Below are 22,759 nucleotides of genomic sequence, written 5' to 3'. Positions count from 1 at the left end.
CATTTTGGCCACTCTGACTGGCGTGAGGTGATATCTGAGTGTGGTTTTGATTTGTATTTCCCTGATGAGGAGCGACGTTGAGCATCTTTTCATGTGCCTGTTGGCCATCCGGATGTCTTCTTTAGAGAAGTGTCTATTCGTGTTTTCTGCCCATTTCTTCACTGGGTTATTTGTTTTTCGGGTGTGGAGTTTGGTGAGCTCTTTATAGATTTTGGATACTGGCCCTTTGTCTGATATGTCATTTGCAAATATCTTTTCCTATTCCATTGGTTGCCTTTTAGTTTTGTTGGTTGTTTCCTTTGCTGTGCAGAAGCTTTTTATCTTCCTAAGGTCCCAGTAGTTCATTTTTGCTTTTAATTCCCTTGCCTTTGGGGATGTGTCAAGTAAGAAATTGCTGCGGCTGAGTTCAGAGAGGTTTCTCCCTGCTTTCTCCTCTAGGGTTTTGATGGTTTCCTGTCTCACATTCAGGTCCTTTATCCATTTTGAGTTTGTTTTTGTGAATGGTGTAAGAAAGTGGTCTAGTTTCATCCTTCTGCATGTTGCTGTCCAGTTTTCCCGGCACCATTTGTTATAGAGACTGTCTTTTTTCCATTGGATGTCCTTTCCTGCTTTGTCAAAGATTAGTTGGCCATACTTTTGTGGGTCTAGTTCTGGGGTTTCTATTCTATTCCATTTGTCTATGTGTCTGTTTTTGTGCCAATACCATGCTGTCTTGATGATTACAGCTTTGTACTAGAGGCTAAAGTCTGGGATTGTGATGCCTCCGGCTTTGGTCTTCTTCTTCAAAATTACTTTGGGTATTTGGGGCCTTTTGTGATTCCATATGAATTTTAGGATTGCTTGTTCTAGGTTTGAGAAGAATGCTGGTGCAATTTTGATTGGGATTGCATTGAATGTGTAGATAGCTTTGGGTAGTATTGACATTTTGACAATATTTATTCTTCCAACCCATGAGCACGGAATGTTTTTCCATTTCTTTATATCTTCTTCAATTTCCTTCATAAGCTTTCTATAGTTTTCAGCATACAAATCTTTTACATCTTTGGTTAGGTTTATTCCTAGGTATTTTATGCTTCTTGGTGCAATTGTGAATGGGATCAGTTTCTTTATTTGTCTTTCTGTTGCTTCGTTGTTAGTGTATAAGAATGCACCTGATTTCTGTACATTGATTTTGTATCCTGCGACTTTGCTGAATTCATGTATCAGTTCTAGCAGACTTTTGGTGGAGTCTATCGGATTTTCCATGTATAATATAATGTCATCTGCAAAAAGTGAAAGCTTAGCTTCATCTTTGCCAATTTTGATGCTTTGATTTCCTTTTGTTGTCTGATTGCTGATGCTAGCACTTCCAACACTATGTTAAACAACAGCGGTGAGAGTGGACATCCCTGTTGTGTTCCTGATCTCGGGGAGAAAGCTCTCAGTTTTTCCCCATTGAGGATGATATTAGCTGTGGGCTTTTCATAAATGGCTTTTATGATGTTTAAGTATGTTCCTTCTTTTTTTTTTTAACATTTATTTATTTTTGAGACAGAGAGAGACAGAGCATGAATGGGGGAGGGGCAGAGAGAGAGGGAGACACAGAATCGAAGCAGGCTCCAGGCTCTGGGCCATCAGCCCAGAGCCTGACGCGGGGCTCGAACTCACGGACCGCAAGATCGTGACCTGAGCCGAAGTCGGACGCTCAACCGACTGAGCCACCCAGGCACCCCTTAAGTATGTTCCTTCTCGGGCGCCTGGGTGGCACAGTCGGTTAAGCGTCCGACTTCAGCCAGGTCACGATCTCGCGGTCCGTGAGTTCGAGCCCCGCGTCGGGCTCTGGGCTGAAGGCTCAGAGCCTGGAACCTGTTTCCGATTCTGTGTCTCCCTCTCTCTCTGCCCCTCCCCCGTTCATGCTCTGTCTCTCTCTGTCCCAAAAATAAATAAACGTTGAAAAAAAAATTAAAAAAAAAAAAAAGTATGTTCCTTCTATCCTGACTTTCTCGAGGGTTTTTATTAAGAAATGATGCTTTGGGGCACCTGGGTGGCTCAGTCGGTTAAGCGTCCGACTTCAGCCAGGTCACGATCTCGCGGTCCGTGAGTTCGAGCCCCGCGTCAGGCTCTGGGCTGATGGCTCGGAGCCTGGAGCCTGTTTCCGATTCTGTGTCTCCCTCTCTCTCTGCCCCTCCCCCGTTCATGCTCTGTCTCTCTCTGTCCCAAAAATAAATAAAAAAACGTTGAAAAAAAATTAAAAAAAAAAAAAGAAATGATGCTGAATTTTGTCAAATGCTTTTTCTGCATCGATTGACAGGATCATATGGTTCTTATCTTTTCTTTTATTAATGTGATGTATCACATTGATTGATTTGTGAATGTTGAACCAGCCCTGTATCCCAGGAATGAATCCCACTTGATCATGGTGAATAATTCTTTTTATATGCTGTTGAATTCGATTTGCTAGTATCTTATTGAGAATTTTTGCATACATATTCATCAGGGATATTGGCCTGTAGTTCTCTTTTTTTACTGGGTCTCTGTCTGGTTTAGGAATTAAAGTAATGCTGGCTTCATAAAATGAGTCTGGAAGTTTTCCTTCCCTTTCTATTTTTTGGAATAGCTTGAGAAGGATAGGTATTATCTGTGCTTTAAATGTCTGGTAGAATTCCCCTGGGAAGCCATCTGGTCCTGGGCTCTTTATTTGTTGGGAGATTTTTGATAACTGATTCAATTTCTTCGCTGGTTATGGGTCTGTTCAAGCTTTCTATTTCTTCCTGTTTGAGTTTTGGAAGTGTGTGAGTGTTTAGGAATTTGTCCATTTCTTCCGGGTTGTCCAGTTTGTTGGCATATAATTTTTCATAGTATTCCCTGATAATTGCTTGTATTTCTGAGGGATTGGTTGTAAAAATTCCATTTTCATTCATGATTTTATCTATTTGGGTCATCTCCCTTTTCTTTTTGAGAAGCCTGGCTAAAGGTTTGTCAATTTTGTTTATTTTTTCAAAAAACCAACTCTTGGTTTCATTGATCTGCTCTACAGTTTTTTTCAATTCTATATTGTTTATTTCTGCTCTGATCTTCATTATTTCTCTTCTTCTGCTGGGTTTGGGGTGTCTTTGCTGTTCTGCTTCTATTTCCTTTAGGTGTGCTCTTAGATTTTTTATTTGGGATTTTTCTTGTGTCTTGAGATAGGCCTGGATTGCAGTGTATTTTCCTCTCAGGACTGCCTTCGCTGCATCCCAAAGTGTTTGGATTGTTGTATTTTCATTTTCATTTGTTTCCGTATATTTTTTAATTTCTTCTCTAATTGCCTGGTTGACCCATTTGTTCTTTAGTAGGGTGTTCTTTAACCTCCATGCTTTTGGAGGTTTTCCAGACTTTTTCTTGTGTTTGATTTCAAGCTTCATCGCATTGTGGTCTGAAACTATGCATGGTATGATCTCAATTCTTATATACTTATGAAGGGCTGTTTTATGACCCCATATGTGATCTATCTTGGAGAAGGTTCCATGTGCACTCGAGAAGAAAGTATATTCTGTTGCTTTGGGATGCAGAGTTCTAAATATATCTGTCAAGTCCATCTGATCCAGTGTATCATTCAAGGCCTTTGTTTCTTTATTGATCCTGTGTCTAGATGATCTATCCAGTGTTGTAAGTGGAGAATTAAAGTCCCCTGCAATTACTACATTCTTATCAATAAGGTTGCTTACGTTTGTGATTAATTGTTTTATATATTTGGGGGCTCCCGTATTCGGCGCATAGACATTTATAATTGTTAGCTCTTCCTGATGGATAGACCCTGTAATTATTATGTAAAGCCTTCTTCATCTCTTGTTACAGCCTTTAATTTAAAGTCTAGTTTGTCTGATATAAGTATGGCTATAGAGTTAGATTTTTTTAAAGACTTTTTTTTAGAGCAGTTCTAGGTTCATAGTAAAATTAAGAGGAAGATACAGAAATTTTTCTTATATCCCCTACCTTCACAGATGCATAGGCTTCCTCATTATCAACACACCCCACCAGAGAGGTACATTTTATTACAATTGATGAATCTACATTGACACATCATAATCAGCCAAAGTCCATAGTTTACATGGTATACTCATGATGTTTTACATTCTATAAGTTTTGACAGATTTATAATGACACATATCCACCAATTACATTGTCATACAGAGTGTTTGCACTGCCCCTCTGCTAGCCCCCAGCACCAGTGATCTTTTTTTTGTCTCCATAGTTTTGCCTTTTCCAGAATGTCATATGGTTGGAATCATACAGTATGTAGCCTTTCCAGCTTGGCTTCTTTATCTTAGTAATATGTATGTAAGTTCCCTCCATGTATTTCATGGCTTGATTTTTTTTTTTAGTGCTGAATAATATTCCATTGTCTTTATGTACCACAGTTCACTTATCCATTCACCTACTGAAAGACATCTTGGTTGCTGTCAAGTTTTGGCTATTATGAATAAAGGAGCTATAAGTATCCATGTACAGGTTTTTGTATAGAAATGTTCTTAACTCTTTTGGGTAAATATCAAGGAGCACAATTACTGGATCATATGGTAAGAATGTGCTTAGTCTTGTAAGAAATTGCCAAACTGTTCTCCAAAGTGATACCATTTTGCCTTCCCCCTAGCAATGTATGAAAGCTCCTATGCTCCATATCTCACCAGCATTTAGTGTTTTCAGTGTTCCAGATTTTGGCCATTCTGTTAAGTGTGTTGTGGTATCTTATTATTGTTTTAGTTTGCATTTCCCTGACGACATAAAATGTGGAGCATCTTTTCATATGCTTATTTTCCATCTGTATTTCTTCACACTAGTAAGGTATCTGATATGGTCTTTGGTCCATTTTTTACCTGGGTTGTTTGGTTTTTTTATTATTGGGTTTTTTTTTTAATTTTTATTTATTTATTATTTTTGAGAGAGAGGGAGAGACAGCATGAGTGAGGAAGGGGCAGAGAGAGAGGAGACACAGAACTCGAAGCAGCCTTCAGGCTCCAGGCTGTCAGCACAGAGCCCGATGCGGGGCTCTGCAGGATCATGACCTGAGCTGAAGTCAGACACTTAACCAACTGAGCCACCCAGATTCCCCTTTATTATTGGGTTTTAAGTGTACTTTATGTATTTTGGATAAGAGTCCTTATCAGATGTGTCCTTTGCAAATATTTTCTCCCAGTCTGTGGCTTGCCTTCTCATTCTCTTGACATTTTCTTTTGCAAAGCTGAAGTTTTTGATTTTAATGAAGTTCATCATATCAATTATTACTTTTATGGATAGTGCCTTTGGTGTTGTATCTAATAAGTAATCACCATACTCAACGTTCTCTGGCTTTTCTCCTGTTTATCTTCAGGGATTTTCTAGTTTTGTATTTTACCTTTAGGTCTGTGGCCCATTTTTATTATTTTATTCTTTTTAATTTTTAAAGATTTATTTATTTATTTTTGAGAGAAAGAAAGTGTGAATGGAAGAGGGGCAGAGAGATAGGGAGAGAAAGAGAATCCCAAGCAGGCTCCACATTGTCAGTGCGGGGCCCAACCTAGGGCTTGAACCCACAAACCATGAGATCATGACCTGAGCTGAAGTCAGATGCTTAACCAACTGAGCCACACAGGCATACCAAGTCTATAGCCCATTTTCAGTTAATTTGTATGAAAGTTGAAAGGTCTGTGTCCAGAATTATTTTCTTAAATATGGATGTCCATTTGTCCCAGACGATGTTTGAACATTTGTTAAAAAGGCTGTCTTTGCTCCAGTATATTGCCTTTTTTCTTTTGTCAAAAGATCAGTTGATTTTACTTAATGTGGGTCTAATTCAGGGCTTTCTATTTTGTTCCATTGATTTATCTGTCTGTTATTTTACCAATACCACACTGCCTTGAGTACTGTAGCTTTATAGTAAGTCTTAAAGTTAGGTAGTGTCAGTCCTCTCCAACTTTATTCTTCAATATTGTGTTGGTTATTCTTGATCTTTTTTCTCTCCATATAAGCTTTAGAATCAGTTTGTCAGTATCCACAAAATAACATGCTGGGATTTTCATTGGATTGATTGCATTGAATCTATAGATCATCTGCAAAGAACTGACATCTTGACAATATTGAGTCTTCCTATCCATGAATGTGGAATATCTCTCTATTTACTTAGTTCTTTGATTTTGTTCATCAGAGTTTTGTAGTTTTCCTCATGTAGATCTTGTATATATTTTTGTTATATTTATAATGAAGTATTTCACTTAGAGGGATGCTGGCATAAATAGTATTGTATTTTTTTATTTCAAATTGTACTCGTTCATTACAGTATATAGTGATTGACTTTTGTATATGAACCTTGTATCCTGTAACCTTGGCTGTAATCACTTATGAGTTCCAGGAGTTTTTGTTGATTCTTTTGGATTCTCTATATAGACAGTGATGTCATCGGTGAACAAAAACAGTTTTATTTCCTTATTCCCACCTTTTATTTCCTCTTTCTGTCTTATTACAGTAGCTAGGTTTGTCAGTATGAAGTGGTGAGAAAATATCCATGTGTCATACCTGCAAGTTTCTCAACTTATTAAGTATAGCATGATGGTAGCTTTGGGTTTTTTGTAGATATTCTTTATCAGTTGAAGAAGTTCCCTTTATTCCTAGTTTACTGAGAATTTTTATCATTAATGGGTTATTGATATGATCATGTGTTTTTCTTTTTCAGCCTGTGGATGTGATAGTTACATTAATTGATTTTTCTAATGTTGAATCAACCTTGCATATCTGGGATAAATACCAATTGGTTGAGGATTTTTGCATCTATGTTTATGAAAGATATTGGTCTGTAGTTTTCTTGTAGTTTCTTTGTCTGGTTTTGGTGTTAGGGTAATGCTGGCCTCATAAAATGTGTTAGGAATAATTCCCTCTCGTTCCATCTTCTGAAAGAGATTATAGAGAATTGGTCTAATTTATTCCTTAAATGTTGGTGGAATTCACCAGTGAACCCCTCTGGGCCTTGAGCTTTCTGTTTTGTAACATTATTAATTATCAATTCAATTTCTTAAGTAGATATAGGCCTATTCAGATTATCTATTTCTTCTTGTGGGATTTTTGGCCATTGTGTCTTTCAAGGAGTTGGTTCATTTCATCTGCGTTATCACATTTGTGGCAATAGCTGTTCATAGTATTTTTCAATTATCCTTTCAATGTTCATGGGCTCTTTGGTGACATCTCCTCTTTTATTTCTGATATTAGTAATATCTGTCATATCTCTCTGGTTTTTTTTTCTTAGTTAGCCTGGCTAAAAGCTTATCAATTTTATTATTGATCTTTTCAAAGAACTAGCTTTTGGTTTCATTGATTCTCTATTGATTTCTTATTTTCATTACATTGGTTTCTGCTCTTCTTGTTTATTTTCTTCTTACTGTAGATTTAATCTGCTTTCTTCTAGTTTCATAAGGTGGATACTCAGGTGACTGGTTTTACACTTCTTTTTTTCTGATATATGCATTTATTGCTATAAATTTCCCTCTAAGCACTACTTTTGCTGTATCTCACAAACTTTCTTAAGTTGTATTTTCATTTTTCTTTAGTTAAAAATATTTTTTAGTTTATCTTTAGATTTATTCCTTGCTTCATATATTATTTAGAAGTAATGTTGTTCAATCTCCATGTACTTTGGGATTTCCCAAGTATCTTTCCATTTTTGATTTGTAACTTAATTCCACTATGAGGTAAGAGTAGACATTCTATTCTTTTCAATCAGTATGATTTATATTCTTTTCAGTTTGTTAAGGTGTGTGTTACAGCCCCAAATGTGACCTATCTAGTGAATGTAAAGTTAATTTTTGTATAAAGTATGAGGTTTATACTGAAATAATTCTGCTTCTTCTCTTTCTTCTCCTTCTCCTTCCTCTCCTTCTCCTCCTTCTTCTCCTTCTCCTCCTTCTTCTCCTTCTCCTCCTTCTCCTTCTTTCTCTCCTTCCTCTCCCCCTTTTCTTCTTCCTCTTCTCCTTCCTCTCCTTCCTCTCCTTCCTCTTCTTCCTCTTCTCCTTCCTCTTCTTCCACTCCTCTCCTTCCTCTCCTTCTTCCTCTCTTTCCTCTCCTTCTTCTTCTCTTTCCTCTCCTCCTTCTCCTTCTCCTTCTTCCTCCTCTCCCCCTTCCTCCTTCACCTCCTCCTCCTGTTCTTCTTTTCCTCTTCCTCCTCTTTTTCTCCACTTCCTCCTATTCTCCTCCTCCTCCTCCTCTTTCTTCATATGGGTGTCCAATTATTGCAACATTATTTGTTGAAAAGATTATATTTCTCTACTGAATTGGCTTAACACATCTGTAAAAACCTCAATTGCTAATATTTGTGTTGGTATATTTCTGGACTCTTATTTTTTCTATTGATCTGTGTCTATCTATTCTTTATTGACACCACATTGTTTGATTAATATAGCTTTACAGTAAGTCTTAAAACCATGTTATGTGAGCTTTCCAACTTTATTTTCTTCTTCATAATTGTTGTGGCTGTTCTAGTTCCTTTTCCTTCTCATATAAGAAACTGAGTCTTAAGCTCAGAGCCTGGATCCTGTTTCAGATTCTGGGTCTCCCTCTCTCTCTCTGCCCTTCCCCTGCTTGCTCTTTGTCTCTCTCTCAAAAAAGAAATAAACATTTCAAAATTTTTTTAAAAAAAGAAACTGAGCCTTAGATGAAAAAGTAAAGATTACAGAAAAATATAAATTATAACATGAGTAATACTCTGTTAGCTGTGTCTTTTAATGTGTTATATTAAAATTGTTCTTTATTGCCTCCATACACTCATTGACTTTCTGGTAAATTCTTTAAGCTCCTTTCAAGGTACACTGACTTGGTATAGTATTCATTCTACAGCTTATTAGCACCTTAAGAAGAAATATGTTAAATTAGAGTTAATAAAGTCCTGTTATGATAGCACCTCTGTTGATTGGAGAGCAAGACACAGGTTCTGAGTAGTACCCTCAATCCAATGTCTGCACACATCTGAATTTCTCTCTATCAATATGAGTAGTTCTTCTATAAGATCTGTAGTTTCCTAGGCAGGTTCAAGACCACCCTGTTATTCTAACTAGCCTTTTTGCTGATGTTCGACAAGTGATTGCGAAGCACTTATAAAATACGTCATATCTTCTGTAAGTGCTTTAGAAATCTGAATGGCAGCCTAGGTTTGCTTTAGCAATTAAAGGACTTTTGAGAAAAGCTGTTTAGGATTCCTGAGAAGACCTATGTGAGGACTCCAGGCCCAGTATGGTAATTGGTTATCCTTCTACTTTCTTTATAAAGCCATTCTTTCTTGAAATGGTACCATTACTTTTCTTCCATCCAGGTAAGGATAATATATAGGGATATAAAGAACCATAAGAAAGACTATAAACACGGGTGCCTGGGTGGGCCAGTCATTTACACTTCTGGCTTCGGCTCAGGTCGTGATCTTGTATTTATTGAGCTCAAGCCCTGCATTGGGCTCTGTGCTGACAGCTCAGAGCCTGGAGCCTGCTTCAGGGATTCTGTATCTCCCTCTCTCTCTGCCCCTCCCCCCTCACGCTTTGTCTCTCTCTCTCTCTCTCTCTCTCTCTCTCTCTCTAAAATAAACATTGAAAAAATATTTTAAAGGAAGACTATAAACAAATGTTCTCTATAAATAGAGATTTTTTAAACCCTAAAATAATTGTGATGAATCTAATTTAATAGTACATGTAAAGAATAATACTATATAACCAAGTAGAATATATTCTAGGAACTAGAATGTGGTTTCTATTTTGGAAGCCAAAACCAGAATATTGCTTAACAATATATCAAAGAAGAAAAAGTTTATTATCACCTCAATATATACTGAAAAGTTACTAAGTAAAATTAATTTTTCATTCTTGAATTTAGTAAGCCAAAAGAGGAAATACCTAACATAATAAAGAATATCTGGATGGCAGATACTTAATTGTGAAACAATAGATAATTCCTGTTAGATCAGCATTATACAAAGGTGCCTACAAAACCAACAGTTTTAGGGGCCCTTGGGTGACTCAGTCAGTTAAGTATCCAACTCTTGGCTGCGGCTTAGGTCATGATCTCACAGTTCATGATTTTGAGCCCTGCATCTGGCTCTGTGCTAACAGCATGGAGCCTGCTTGGGATTCTCTGTCTCCCACTCTCTCTGCCCTTCCCCCACTTGCACTCACTCTCTCATAAATAAATAAACATTTTTAAAAGTCTTTAAAAAAAACCCTATAGTTGTAGCATTTCCCTAAAAGTGTTAGCCAGTACAATAATATAAGAATAAATAATGCAAATAATAGAAAACTCGTAAACCCTGTCATTATTTATATTCAATATAATTGCTCACCAGTAAAACCCATAGGAAATCAACTGAAACAATAACCTAAGGAAATTGAGAGAGTTCAATAATGTACAAAACTTAATTACTATAAATCTCCATACCAGCATATTTATAATTTTTTAAGTTTATTTATTTATTTTGAGAGTGAAAGAGAGAGAGAGAGAGAGCATGTGCACATGGACACATGAGTGGAGAAGGGGTAGAAAGAGAGGGAGACAGAGAATCCCAAGCAGGCTCCATGCTGTCAGTGCAGAGCCTGACACAAGGGTCAGACCCACAAACCATGAGATCCTGACCTGAGCCTAAACCAAGAAGTGGGTGCTCAACCAACTGAGCCACCCAGGTGCCCCAGCATTAGCTATTTTAAAAAATATTAGGGAATTCCTGATAATAAACCTAAAAGAAATTTATGTAACCTCTCTGAAAATGTATTTCCTAGCTAATTAATTGCAAAATAATATTTATCTTTTCTATTTCTTGAGATACCAATAAGATGACAGTAAGTAAATGTTTTTAAAGGTATAAAGTCACAAAAATAAGTGCAATAGAGAAGTCATCAATATATCAGAGATTTATGTACACTTTTGGAAAATGGAAAATGAATGGAGGATTAATAACTTACTAAATAGAATAGAAGAAGCTACCACATAGAAAGCACTGACAAAGGTATTCACACAAAAAGAGATTGATGTCAGAACTTTGGAAAGGTTTGGCAATTAGAAGCAATGTGCACAATGGAAAATAGTGATTTGAGGTGGGACTAAAAATATTATGGAATGGACATTTGAAGTAATAATTTAAAAACCCAGTACCTCTGCCACAGTACCATCCATATATGGAATATTAGTCCCAAAGAGAAGACTGGAGATTAACTATGGAGAGATTCAACAGAGAAGAGACATTAAGGAATGTCATACTTTGGAAGGTGAGATGGCAGAAAGGGCTGAAAATAGGATAGATTCAAAGTCTACAAATGGGAAAGTTGGCTCCCTCCCTGCCCCAGAAGTATACCACACATCCTTCCCATGTAGAATATTGGAAGATTCTTCTCTGAAGAAGCTTTATAATCCCAGAAAAAAAGACCTCCACATACTGATAGGAGTGGGATTGCAAACTCTACATTTAACCTTTTAAAGAACTGCCATACTGCTTTCCAAAAAGGTTAAATGTAGAGTTTGCAATCCCACTCCTATTTATCTACCTAAGACAAATGAAAACATATGTCCCTGCTAAAATTTGCACATGACTGTACAATGAGGCACTATTCACACTAGCCACAAGGTGGAAACAACCCAATGTCTATCATGTGATGCATGGATAAACAAAATGTGGTATATCCATACTGTGGAATATTATTTGGCAACAAAGAGGAATGAAGTAGTAATACATGGTACAACATGACTGAACCTTGAAAACATATGCTAAATGAAAAAGACAGTCACAAAAGGCCATATATTGTATGGTTTTATTTATATGAAATGTCCAGGTAAATTTATGGAAATAGATAGTGGTTGTCTAGGGCTGGGAGAGGGGGTAGAAATAGAAAGTGACTGCTAATAGGTATAGGGTTTCTTTGGCAGGGACAATGAAAATGTTTTCAAATTAAATTATAATAGTTGCCTATTTCTTAATAAACTAAAAACCACTGAGCTATATGCTTTAAATACGTGTAACTTCTGCATGTATTTTTTATTTCAATAAAACAGTTTAAAGTTTATAAAGAAGCTATCAGCCACATTGAATGCTGCAAAGACATTATGTAAAATAAGAGCTACAAAAATTCCATTTGATTTAACAATACGGAGGTCTTTGATGAATTTGGCAATTTCAATTTCAGCGGTGTGGTAGAAGATGAAAGCCAGATTGTAATAAATTGAGAAATGGTTTGGTTATGAAAGGAGAGATCTTCTTAAGCACTCTTGATTAACCAGTAAGCAGGAAAAGATTGAAGGTTCTAGAGTGGATAGTCAATACAAAAACGTTCCTAAGAAACATAAATGGAGTGGTTAGTCTTATCTAAAAGAAGGATCACTTCCTTCAGTGTGAAAGGAAGAAATGATGAGTGCTGAAAGACTTGTAAACTTGATAGAGTAAAGACAATTTCTCTTTAATGACCTCTGTTTTCTCTGAAATGGGAAGCGAGGCCATCTGTTTAAGAAACTAGTGAGAAAGGGGGAAATGAGAACAAAACAACTGATGAGAGAAATACAGTAGCTTTGTCAGAAAATGTTTAGCACCTACATAAGATTAGTGACTATGAATTTATATTGGATCTGCTCTTTGCTTGTTTCTCTGAACATTGTTTTATTTACACTAAGTTGCCCAGCTATTAACTCATAGAAAAGGCAGACATTCATGCACTGTTGTGCTTTTGCCAGGTTTAGGGGAGAGGACAGAAAGACAGTGGACACATTATTAAGAGCATTGTTAAATAAGTGATTGGAATGCCGGACCATGAAATTGAAGTTGAATAAGGGATAAAGGGCTGGGAAGAAAGTATGCTGTTAATGGTCCCACCAGGACAGAGAATTCTAGTGATCTTGTTCACCACTTTAATCTTCATTCTTAGAACAAAAATTGTTTGAATTAATGGTCTGATGAGATCAATGGGCAGAGACAGTGGAAGTAGTTGAAAAAGTAAGCTTGTGGTTAAGATGTGGGCATCAGGAAGTAGTGGGATGTTTGAATTACTGAATTCAGAAAAGATGCCATGTTAGTTGATGGCAAGTTACAGGATATGAAGAGTTGGGCTTGCTGAGAGAGTCTTTGACCTGAGATATCAAAGAACCAAGAAGTCAGAGTGTTGGTCCAATGTCATCCATGTGATGTTGACATTAGCAGGAATGATGGTAAGAGGTGAATTGAAAGAAAAGACTGATCCAAGCGTTAACATCTTCAGTGGCTGAGATTGAGTGGGTAAATAGATGATATAGATGAAGAAAGGTTGAGAGTGGTAGAGCAGATGACAGGATACTCAGAGCAATAGGAACTTAATGTACTGGGGGAATAGTGATCAAAAAACAATAATGGAAGCAGTGATGATTCCAGTACTGCCCTTTGACCATGAAATACATAGGGTATGTTGAGTGTAAACAATGCCCACTGAGAAGAATGGAGGGAAAGCATTGACCTCAGCAAGAGAGCCAGGTTTCAGTTAAAATAAAAGTTGAAGGAGGTTCTCTAAGAAGAGTACCAAATATAGCCAAGTATATCATGAAGCAAAAGCTCCAGAAGTGTTGAAGGCCATAGGAAGGGGTGGGAATAAAGAGAGAAAATACAGAATATAATAAAGGTAGCAGTAGTTTGCTAACCTATGATGGATTAGAGTGGGGAATACCTTTGGGCATTGATCAATTGAGAGAAGGAATAGGAAACATTAGTTGATTTCATCTCAAAAAACCTTGCAACTAACCGAAGTGCTCTTCGTTAAAAATAATGTTGTAAAAAAATTAGTATGGAAAAAAATGTTCCAGTATACCAAATGAAAAAGTAGTTTACACAAACCATATGTGTAGTAACCTTTTTTGTAAGATGAGAAGAAGAGTATGTGGGTGGGTAATACTTTTGAGAATGTTTGAAATATATGGTGATTTTTTAAAAGACTAGCTGTCAAAAAAATGCCTATGGAGGAAGGCACTAAGATTTAAAATTTAAGCCACTGGCCCATTCATTTTCTTTTTTTCCAACAATATTTAACACCTACCTACCTTGTGTCAGATACCATTCTTGACACTGGAGATAATATCAGTTAACACAATAATGACCCTACCCTCACAGAGCCCATGACTGGTGAAAGAGATAAACAATAAATCATGTATTTTAGGTAGTATTGAGTGATATAAAGAAAATAAAACACCATAATGAGATAAAGTGACCATGGTATGATGGCTATTTCAGATAGAGCGTTTAGGGAAGGGCTCTTTGAAGACGTGACATTAATGAATAGAGTGGGCAAGCGAGATCGGACAGCAGAGCATCCTAAGCGGGGGATACAGCACATGCTCAGGCCCAGAGGTAGCTGGATTGATGGAGAGGACCAGGATTTAAAGAAAAAAAATGAATTCTGTTTAGGATAATTTGACATGCCAATCAGGCAGCGGTTGGGCATGTGAGTCTGGGACTCGAGAACAAGCTTCATATTGGAGCTATACATTTAGGAGTTGTTGACATATGGATATTAAAAGTCATACGAATGAGTGGAACTACCTAAGATATGACAACTAAGGATTGAGCCCTGGGACATGCCATCATTTAAAAGGCAAGAGAAGAGGAGAGTAATCAGGAAAGGTCTGAAATCACAAAAGATGAAAACCAGTAATGCGAGGGAAAAGCTCCAGAGGCTGCATCCTCCCCTGGGCTTTGTCTCAGTATCCTGCTAGGTCAGGAGGCAGCCAACACTGGAACGAGAGTTCTAGAGGGACGCAATTAATGCCAGTACAGCCAAGTTCAAATTGCTTCCTGGATGGGAGTGGCAGAATAAACCAAATAAGCCTTCTCACCTTATCGCCTCTCCATAAGGAAGCTAGTTAAGTCAGCCTGTGTGCCAGGGTAACTCCTGACTACCAACTCGGTGAGGTACAGAGGCAAGAAAGGCCCACATAGTCGATGCCTATGGCTAAAAATAGAGTCTGAGTTTTTCGAGGGATGGTATTTTATGGATGTGAATTAGTTACTTATCCGTTTAAATTAACTGCATACCAAACTCCCATCAGGGCCAGGCCAAACTAATCAACTTTTTAATCTCCTGTCATATGTCACCTCAGCACACTTAAGACACACTGCTCACAGAACACAGTTTGATAACTAAACAGTGCTCTTTGCTGTATTTAGTGTAAAATGCTATAGGAATTCATTTTGTATTTTGCTTTACTGCTATATAATTCTGGTATAAAATTGAGTGATTTCTCAAGCTGTGGTATTTAAAACGATCTTTATTTTTTTTTTTTTTAATTTTTTTTTCAACGTTTATTTATTTTTGGGACAGAGAGAGACAGAGCATGAACGGGGGAGGGGCAGAGAGAGAGGGAGACACAGAATCGGAAGCAGGCTCCAGGCTCTGAGCCATCAGCCCAGAGCCCGACGCGGGGCTCGAACTCACGGACCGCGAGATCGTGACCTGGCTGAAGTCGGACGCTTAACCGACTGCGCCACCCAGGTGCCCCTAAAACGATCTTTATTAATTTGTTGCTTTTTAATCTGCAAATTATGCGGTCTTTCCTGATGGAAAAAGTACTGTTAAAAACACTTGTTGAATGAAATTAGCTATGAGGTGCCACTGAAATCCGAGGCCCTTGTCTACCACAGCCTTTCTGATTTCTCTGCCACAGTGTAATCCGTGATTAAGTATGGCTTCTAGAGAAACGGAGTCTATATGATAACAGCAGAACCATGAAGATAAGCATTTATACTTTAGGGTAAATTAAATTATTGGCAAAAAGATAGCCCAGTTGATTAGAAATGTGGATATGTTCACACTGAGTTACAACTAATCATACTATACTTTTCAAATAAAATGTAATTGGAAACAGCAACCATTTTCTTCACTTTTCCTTTAGTTATACATCTTCTTTATCTTGGCAGAGAGACTAAAGAACACAAGTCTAGGAAGTCAAGTTGCCTGGATTAAAAACCCTTTGGCTCTGCCACTCACTTGCTGTGTGACCCTAATCAGTTCACATATAGCTCTCTGGACCTCAGTTTCCTCATCAGTAAAATAAGAGAATTATTCCAAATGATGCCTAAGACCCAGTCCTCCATGACTAAGCATTATTAGTGTTTGCCAATATCCAGTTCCCCTCCCCTTCTGGAGCCACATGACTAGTTCTGGCCAATCATATATAAGGATAAGTGTTTGCCATTTCCCGGCTATAGCAACCTATATACAATTCTTCAGCTTCCCTGCCTGCCAAGACAATAGGGAAGCTTCCGTGTTCCAGGTGGTGCAGCCAGAAGATAGTGAACCCACTCTCTGCCTGGACCTCCTTTAAGCATATGGCATAAGCATAAAATAGATTTGAGTCATGTTAAGCCATTGGAGTTTTGAGGCTAATTTGTCCTGGTGCATAACCTAACTTATCCTAACACATCAGATCTAACTTTCTATGGTTTTGTGGGTCACTCTTTCCATGTTCTAGAGATTTTTTTTTACTCTATTATATGTGGATAAGAGTACTATGAAGGAATTTGAAGCCCACAACTTTTTTTCCAATGGTTAAATAAGTTGGTACCTATTAAATCAGTCTTTAAACACAAATCCCTATCATTACTCTCTGTTTCAGCTTGTTTCTCTGAAAGATTGATTTCTGACACACTTTCTGATTCCCAATTATTTTGGCTCTAATTTTTTAATGGAGAAAGTAGCTGGTTTATTTCCTCATTCAGAGTATCTCTCCCTAGCTGTTTTAAGCATGAAATTGTATAGAAAAGTACAGCTTTCCATTGTTTCTAACTTTTAAAAAAAGTCTTGGCAGTCCGTATAAAGAGATGAATGTTACCATTGCCAGGTGTCTCCAAGGAAGATTCAAACAAAGCCCGTGCCTTGAGCATGAAGTAGATCTGTCTTTATGATAAACTTTCTTGGAAGCAGTACCCAACTCATTGGCTTACACTTTAAGATGTTTTGGTTGAACACAGAAACCACTGTGTTGAATGACAGATATAATTGTATTGAAACAGTGTCTTAATGCTGTGAGAATAAAAACTGCAAAAAAAAAAAAATCTGCTAAAAGGAATTTCAGTTTACAGTTTTTCATATCATAGAAAATGATGACATTTCCATGCATGAAATATAATCTGATTTTGCCTGGGACTTGAGGGCAGGGCGAGCTACATAACTTATGAAACCAACGCAAAGTGAAAATGTGGGGTCCGTTGTTCAAAAAGTAGGATGAAAATGTGCAGTTAAAGGTCCTAAAATGCAAAGCTTTTTCTTTTCAGAAGAAACTTATAAAGCATAACCAGTAATGGTGATTCGTGAGTAATAACATACACTTGCAGATAGCAAAAAAATGTATATTTTTGTGGTCATAATTTTATATAACAAATAATAATACTTTGTTAATGTGATAACTTGACTGATCCTAAGATTTTTCTGGCTGGCTTTTCTTTAAATTCATTTATTAGATCATCAAAATTGATTCATTTAGCAAGTTTATTTTAAATGATACAATTAAAAGCAAATCAGTCACTCTCGGCAAATGAAATAGCGCACATAATTTCTGGCAATTTTTAATTTTGAGAAGAATATTTCTGCTGATACTACTGACACTGGAAGTGTTAGGGATATATTAAAGGCTCTGACAAAACTGGGATAGATTTCTGATAAATGATTTAAAAATATAAACTTCAGTATCTCTTGAGCTGATGACACAGAGCAATTTTTCTAAAAAGATTCGTTTCTTTATACACATTAGCTTTATGTGTGTCAGAAAATCTAATTTTAAGTATAAGTTTGTACTGTGTTGTTTTTCCCTGGCTTTTCCTATAACTTGTAGAGGTCATACAAGAAACCAAAAGTCACTTAATGATTTGTATATAATTCTAAACTCCTACTTTTGCTTTCTATTGCTGTATCTTTCATGATGTAGGAAAATTAATTTTAAAACTGTCTTCCTCACTAGTTCATTTGAAGCTGCATGTGAAAATAGTGTTCTTTTCCATCAGATGCGACAGTCTTTAACATTTAATTGCTATTTCTGAACCTGTGGATATTTGCTTTGCAATGATGCAGCAGTTTTTAAGACCAGATTCTAAACTCCTCAAAGAATTCTGATATTTCTTCGATATGCTTTATTGCAATGTCCATGTATATACTTTTATTTTATAATAATTTACTAACGTGTTATTGCCTAAACACCACCATTCCCATCTCTGCGCTCAGGCCAGAGAGCTAATGTTTCGCCTTGGGGACAGGATCTGGGAAAAGACAGGCAAGCCAGCCTCTCACCGCTGCTGCCGCTGCTTGCCTTCACCATAACCGTAACCAATCTGGGCCCAGGTCCTAGCCCAGCCACACCCCTGGCTCCCTGCAGTGCCCCAGGCTGCTTCTGGTATGAATGTGCACACCAGGAAGGCAGGCCAGCTGTTTGGCATAGGCACTGCCCATTGCCCACTGTGCCTGTGGGTCCAAACCCACATATGCATACCCAGCACATCTCCTCTGCTAACACACCTGCTCCCTGGTCTCATCAGACTTCAAAAACACAAGGTCAAAGATAAAATCAAGAGTTTCAAGACCACAACAGAAGAGCATTAAGCCAAGTCCAGGGCCCTGTGCAGATGCACAGGTCACACATGCCCTGCTTGAGGCTTCATGACGTATCTGTAGAAATTACTTGCCCCTCATATGAATGAATGTGGAGGCAGATACATTTATGCCTTTGACGTTCCATACTGGACATACATACAAATAGGCCGTGGATGAGGATACATATTATTGGCCACCACTAGTTTCTCTGCCTCTATGCTGCCCTAAGCTTACCTTTGTTTTGTTTTGTTTTGTTTTATTTTTATTTAGAGAGAGAGAGCGTGCGCACATGAGCAGGAGAGGGGCAGAGAGAGAGGAAAAGAGAATCCCAAGCAGGTTCCTAGCTGTCGGCATAGAGCCTGATGCGGGGCTCAATCTCATGTACCATGAGATCAAGACCTGAGCCAAAATCGAGAGTCAGACACTTAACCGACTGAATCATCCAGGTGCCCCTAAACTTACCCTTTCTGATGAAAATGCTAGACACCAAGGCAGCCTTTCTTTGGAGGGGGCTCTTTATAGATTCACATGAGAGTGTCTTTTCCCAAGGTTCTAGAGAGAGTGGGAGTAAGATAGCAGGAAGGGAACTAGTATTTACTGAGTACTTATTATGTTATTTTGTACCAACCGATTAATTTAATTGTAACAGCAGTTCTGTTAGCCTTTTATGCATGAGAAACTGAACTGAGAGGTTGAAGAACTTTCCCAAGATCATACAGCCTGCAAATGGTAGAGCAGAGATCTAAACCAGGTCTGGCTGGCTGCAAAGACTTGGAGAGGCAGCTTTAGTGTCCTGGATGTGAGCACTGGAGACAAACTACCTGGGTCCAAATCCTGACTTGGTCATATAATGGCTTCATGTTGGATGAGTTACTTCCTGAGCCTCAGGATGTGAGCACTGGAGACAAACTACCTGGGTCCAAATCCTGACTTGGTCATATAATGGCTTCATGCTGGATGAGTTACTTCCTGAGCCTCAGGATGTGAGCACTGGAGACAAACTACCTGGGTCCAAATCCTGACTTGGTCATATAATGGCTTCATGTTGGATGAGTTACTTCCTGAGCCTCAGTTTCCTTGTGTATATAGTGGAGATCAGACTAGTATAATACCTACTTCACTGGGTTGTTTAGAGGGTTAAGTGAAGGTTGAATATATATAAAGCGTTAAGAACAGTGCCTGACACTTAGTAAGCTTGCAATAAATGTTACTATGTCTGTCATTACTATTGTCAAATTCCTTTGCCCACTCCACAGTCTCCCTTCACAGGTTAGAAAAGAATGTTAACGATCAGCAAAAGAGAAGAGCTTACAGACAGACAGCAGGAGCCTTCTGCTGTTTCCCTTCTCTAAAGTTCCCCTAGAAGGCCCTCTTGGAAATGATGTGAGCGGTGATCCGATTCTCACCCCAGGCAGCCCAACTCTGTAGGCTTCTTGGATTCTAATGTTCCATCAGTCTGATCATTTTCTGTCTGGGTTGTGTGTGTGTTGCAGGTATGAGACCTCTCTGTTGGATTTGGTTCAATCTCTGAGTCCAAAGTCTGCTCCCAAACCTCAGCCCCATCCCTCCAGAGAAGCTGGGGCCTGGAATCACAGTACTTGCCGATTTAGTCCTCGAAAATCAATCTGGAACAAGGTGGGGGCAGGCAGGACCCCTGAAGACCTGGAGGAGAATCAAATTCTGGAAGATATCTTTTTCATTTGACATTGAAACACATGCTACAAAATTTCCATCAGAAATGTGTGGGCTTCTTTATGTACTGATCTAGGGTGTTAAATTATTTGATAGCAAAGTAACCGTGTCTCTCCCATACTAGCATCCTGTTGTGTATTGAACACAGAAATCGTTCTACGAACCCGGAGTGGTTTTGGTCAGACCAATCAGTAGGTAACACATTAAGGGGTTATGGGGGTGGAGGGTAGGATCTTTTCTAGGCCAAGCCTTGTCATATTCGGCCTGATTTCAAGAGTGTTTCCTTCTCAATACTTTATTGGAAAAGGTTGGCTTTCTTTCGTATACAAGGAAAATGTTTTCACTGAAAGATCCCTCTGATTTCAAAGTAGCCCCTTTGTAACATAAGCAGTTTCAGAAAGACCCTTTACCTCTCCTTTACCTCTGTTCCCTCACTGCCTGCCTCTTTGTACGCGTAGCCATTGAATCCCAAAGTTGGCGCTCCTGTGCCTATGCTCACAAGCAACCCTGGGGACTAATTGTGAGCCAGTATCAGTAGTCATCAGCCCAGCAGCTGCCCATCCCTCAACCAAGGGGCACAATGGGCTAGGGGGAGGGACCCACCCAACCCTTGGAAACCAGCATTAAATCACACAGCAGAGTGACTACCCTCAGGAAACAAAATGGAGGCACAGGCCTAAAGTGCTTTTCCTGCCGTCCACCCATTTCCCAGGATAAATAAGAGCAATATCTCAGTACGTCTTATTGGCCCAAGTGTCTATATTCTTCACTCTTCGGAACTGCCCATGGCTGTATCTGGGGAAGATGGCAGAGCTAGAGAGGGGCATCAGCTACCACAGGCTGATAGGCTCTCCCCGGGCCTCCCTCCTACCTAATGAGGACCAAAGGCCCTGGTGACCAGGCCTTTTATGTGCTCTGCTCAGGATCACTGTCCCACTGTCTCATGACCTCAAAGAACCATCTCTACTTGCCAGATTCTCCTTCACCACCCCAGGCAGAGTCTCTCCATCTTTCCCACTGGGCCTCCATTTGACCCGAGAAGGCCTGTGGAAGAAGTACACTTGAGGCCTCGTTTTCTCTCTGTTCTCCTATTCAGCAGAGCTCTTGAGATGGGTCCTTCAGCTTACAATGGGCTCTGGTGGGCACTCATGCTGATCGGCAGCATGATGAGCCCGGTAGAGCCAGTGAGTTTATTTTTTTTTTTTTAATTTTTTTTTTTCAACGTTTATTTATTTTTGGGACAGAGAGAGACAGAGCATGAACGGGGGAGGGGCAGAGAGAGAGGGAGACACAGAATCGGAAACAGCCTCCAGGCTCTGAGCCATCAGCCCAGAGCCTGACGCGGGGCTCGAACTCACGGACCGCGAGATCGTGACCTGGCTGAAGTCGGACGCTTAACCGACTGCGCCACCCAGGCGCCCCTTTTTTTTTTTTTTTTTTTTTTTTTTTTTAATTTTTTTTTTTTTTTTTTTTTTTTTTTTTTTTTTGAGCCAGTGAGTTTAAAACCTCTCGGTCATTGGAAGCAAGGGGAAAATGTGTCCCCAGATGTGTATGCTCAATGACTTTATTTGATCTGGAAAGTGTTGCTTTTTTTCTCTCCCTTTCACCAGTCCCAGGCTTGAAGTAGGACCAAGAGTCTTTGTCAGTTAGTGAGCGTTGGTAGGCAAAGTCAGGCCACCCAGTGCAAACTGCATTTAGTGAGCCTGCATGGCCTTATCAAAACTAGATTATTTAAGCCTACAAAAGCCTTGTTACGCAGATTCCTCATCTGAATGGATCTCAATTTCACTGTCTCTTCAGGCTGAGGCCCTATCATCTCTACTCAGCCTTCCTTTACTTGGGTCTTTTTGCTCTTTGGAAAAAAGAATGGAACTTACCAATACCATATCCTTAATTCGAGGTCAAGATTAACTAGGTTTAGGCATTCAACTGAAAGGTTGAAAAAATACTGCCAATTACAATGTCCTTTTAAAATTCACCCCTGTGAGAGTAACTGAGTCCATTTCATCCCATTTCAACAAGTGTTTGGAGTTTCTTTTGGTGTGGCAGAAGGGGTAGAAGCTGAGAGCCTTCAGCCATTTTCTCAATTAAATTTAAGTTTCCAGAACTTTCTTTTCCTTGCCCCAGGTGTCATGAGTACCTTAAGTACATCCCCCCTTGGATCAGCCATAACGACACTCTCCCGTTTGGACGCCGGTGTCTTTACAGCTCTCCAGAGTAAGAGGGTGCCAGAAGGACCAAGAAAAGGATTATGATTTCTTTAAGAAGCTTGTTTGCCTTTAGAAGAATCATAAGTGAGATTTAAGCTGAGGTCTTTTCGGGTGAGTCTATCACATGCCACAGATTGGAGTTTAATTGCTTCTTTACCTCCCCCTGCATGAGCAATTTGGAAGAGCCAAGATGAATTTTCAGCAGAGCATCAATCAACGTATTTTTCATATGCTACATTCCCCCACCAGTTGCCTTTCTGTATCCTGTGGGCATTTCCTGTGTGTCAGGGCAGTAGGATGTGAATTTGTGTCTAA

General features: G+C 38.8%; 1 protein-coding gene across 2 annotated transcripts in view; it reads left to right on the top strand.

The window, feature by feature from the left end:
- Window positions 1-21,388, top strand: part of KIAA1328 (KIAA1328 ortholog) — a 342,210-nt gene extending 320,822 nt beyond the window's left edge. For both annotated transcript variants that reach the window (XM_047086945.1, XM_047086944.1), the window contains one exon: window positions 20,036-21,388. In XM_047086945.1, the coding sequence (XP_046942901.1) occupies window positions 20,036-20,246 (211 nt within the window). In that variant the 3' untranslated portion in view covers window positions 20,247-21,388. The remainder of the gene's footprint in view (window positions 1-20,035) is intronic.
- The last annotated feature ends 1,371 nt before the right edge of the window (window positions 21,389-22,759 follow it).

This window comes from Lynx rufus, unplaced genomic scaffold (assembly GCF_022079265.1).
Source record: "Lynx rufus isolate CCGP_SWC_20201006 ecotype Redwood Valley unplaced genomic scaffold, mLynRuf1.p SCAF_22, whole genome shotgun sequence".
Classification (NCBI taxonomy): Eukaryota; Metazoa; Chordata; class Mammalia; order Carnivora; family Felidae; genus Lynx; species Lynx rufus.
The sequence above is the reverse complement of the archived record's forward strand: the minus strand, read 5'-3'. Positions and strand labels throughout refer to the sequence as shown.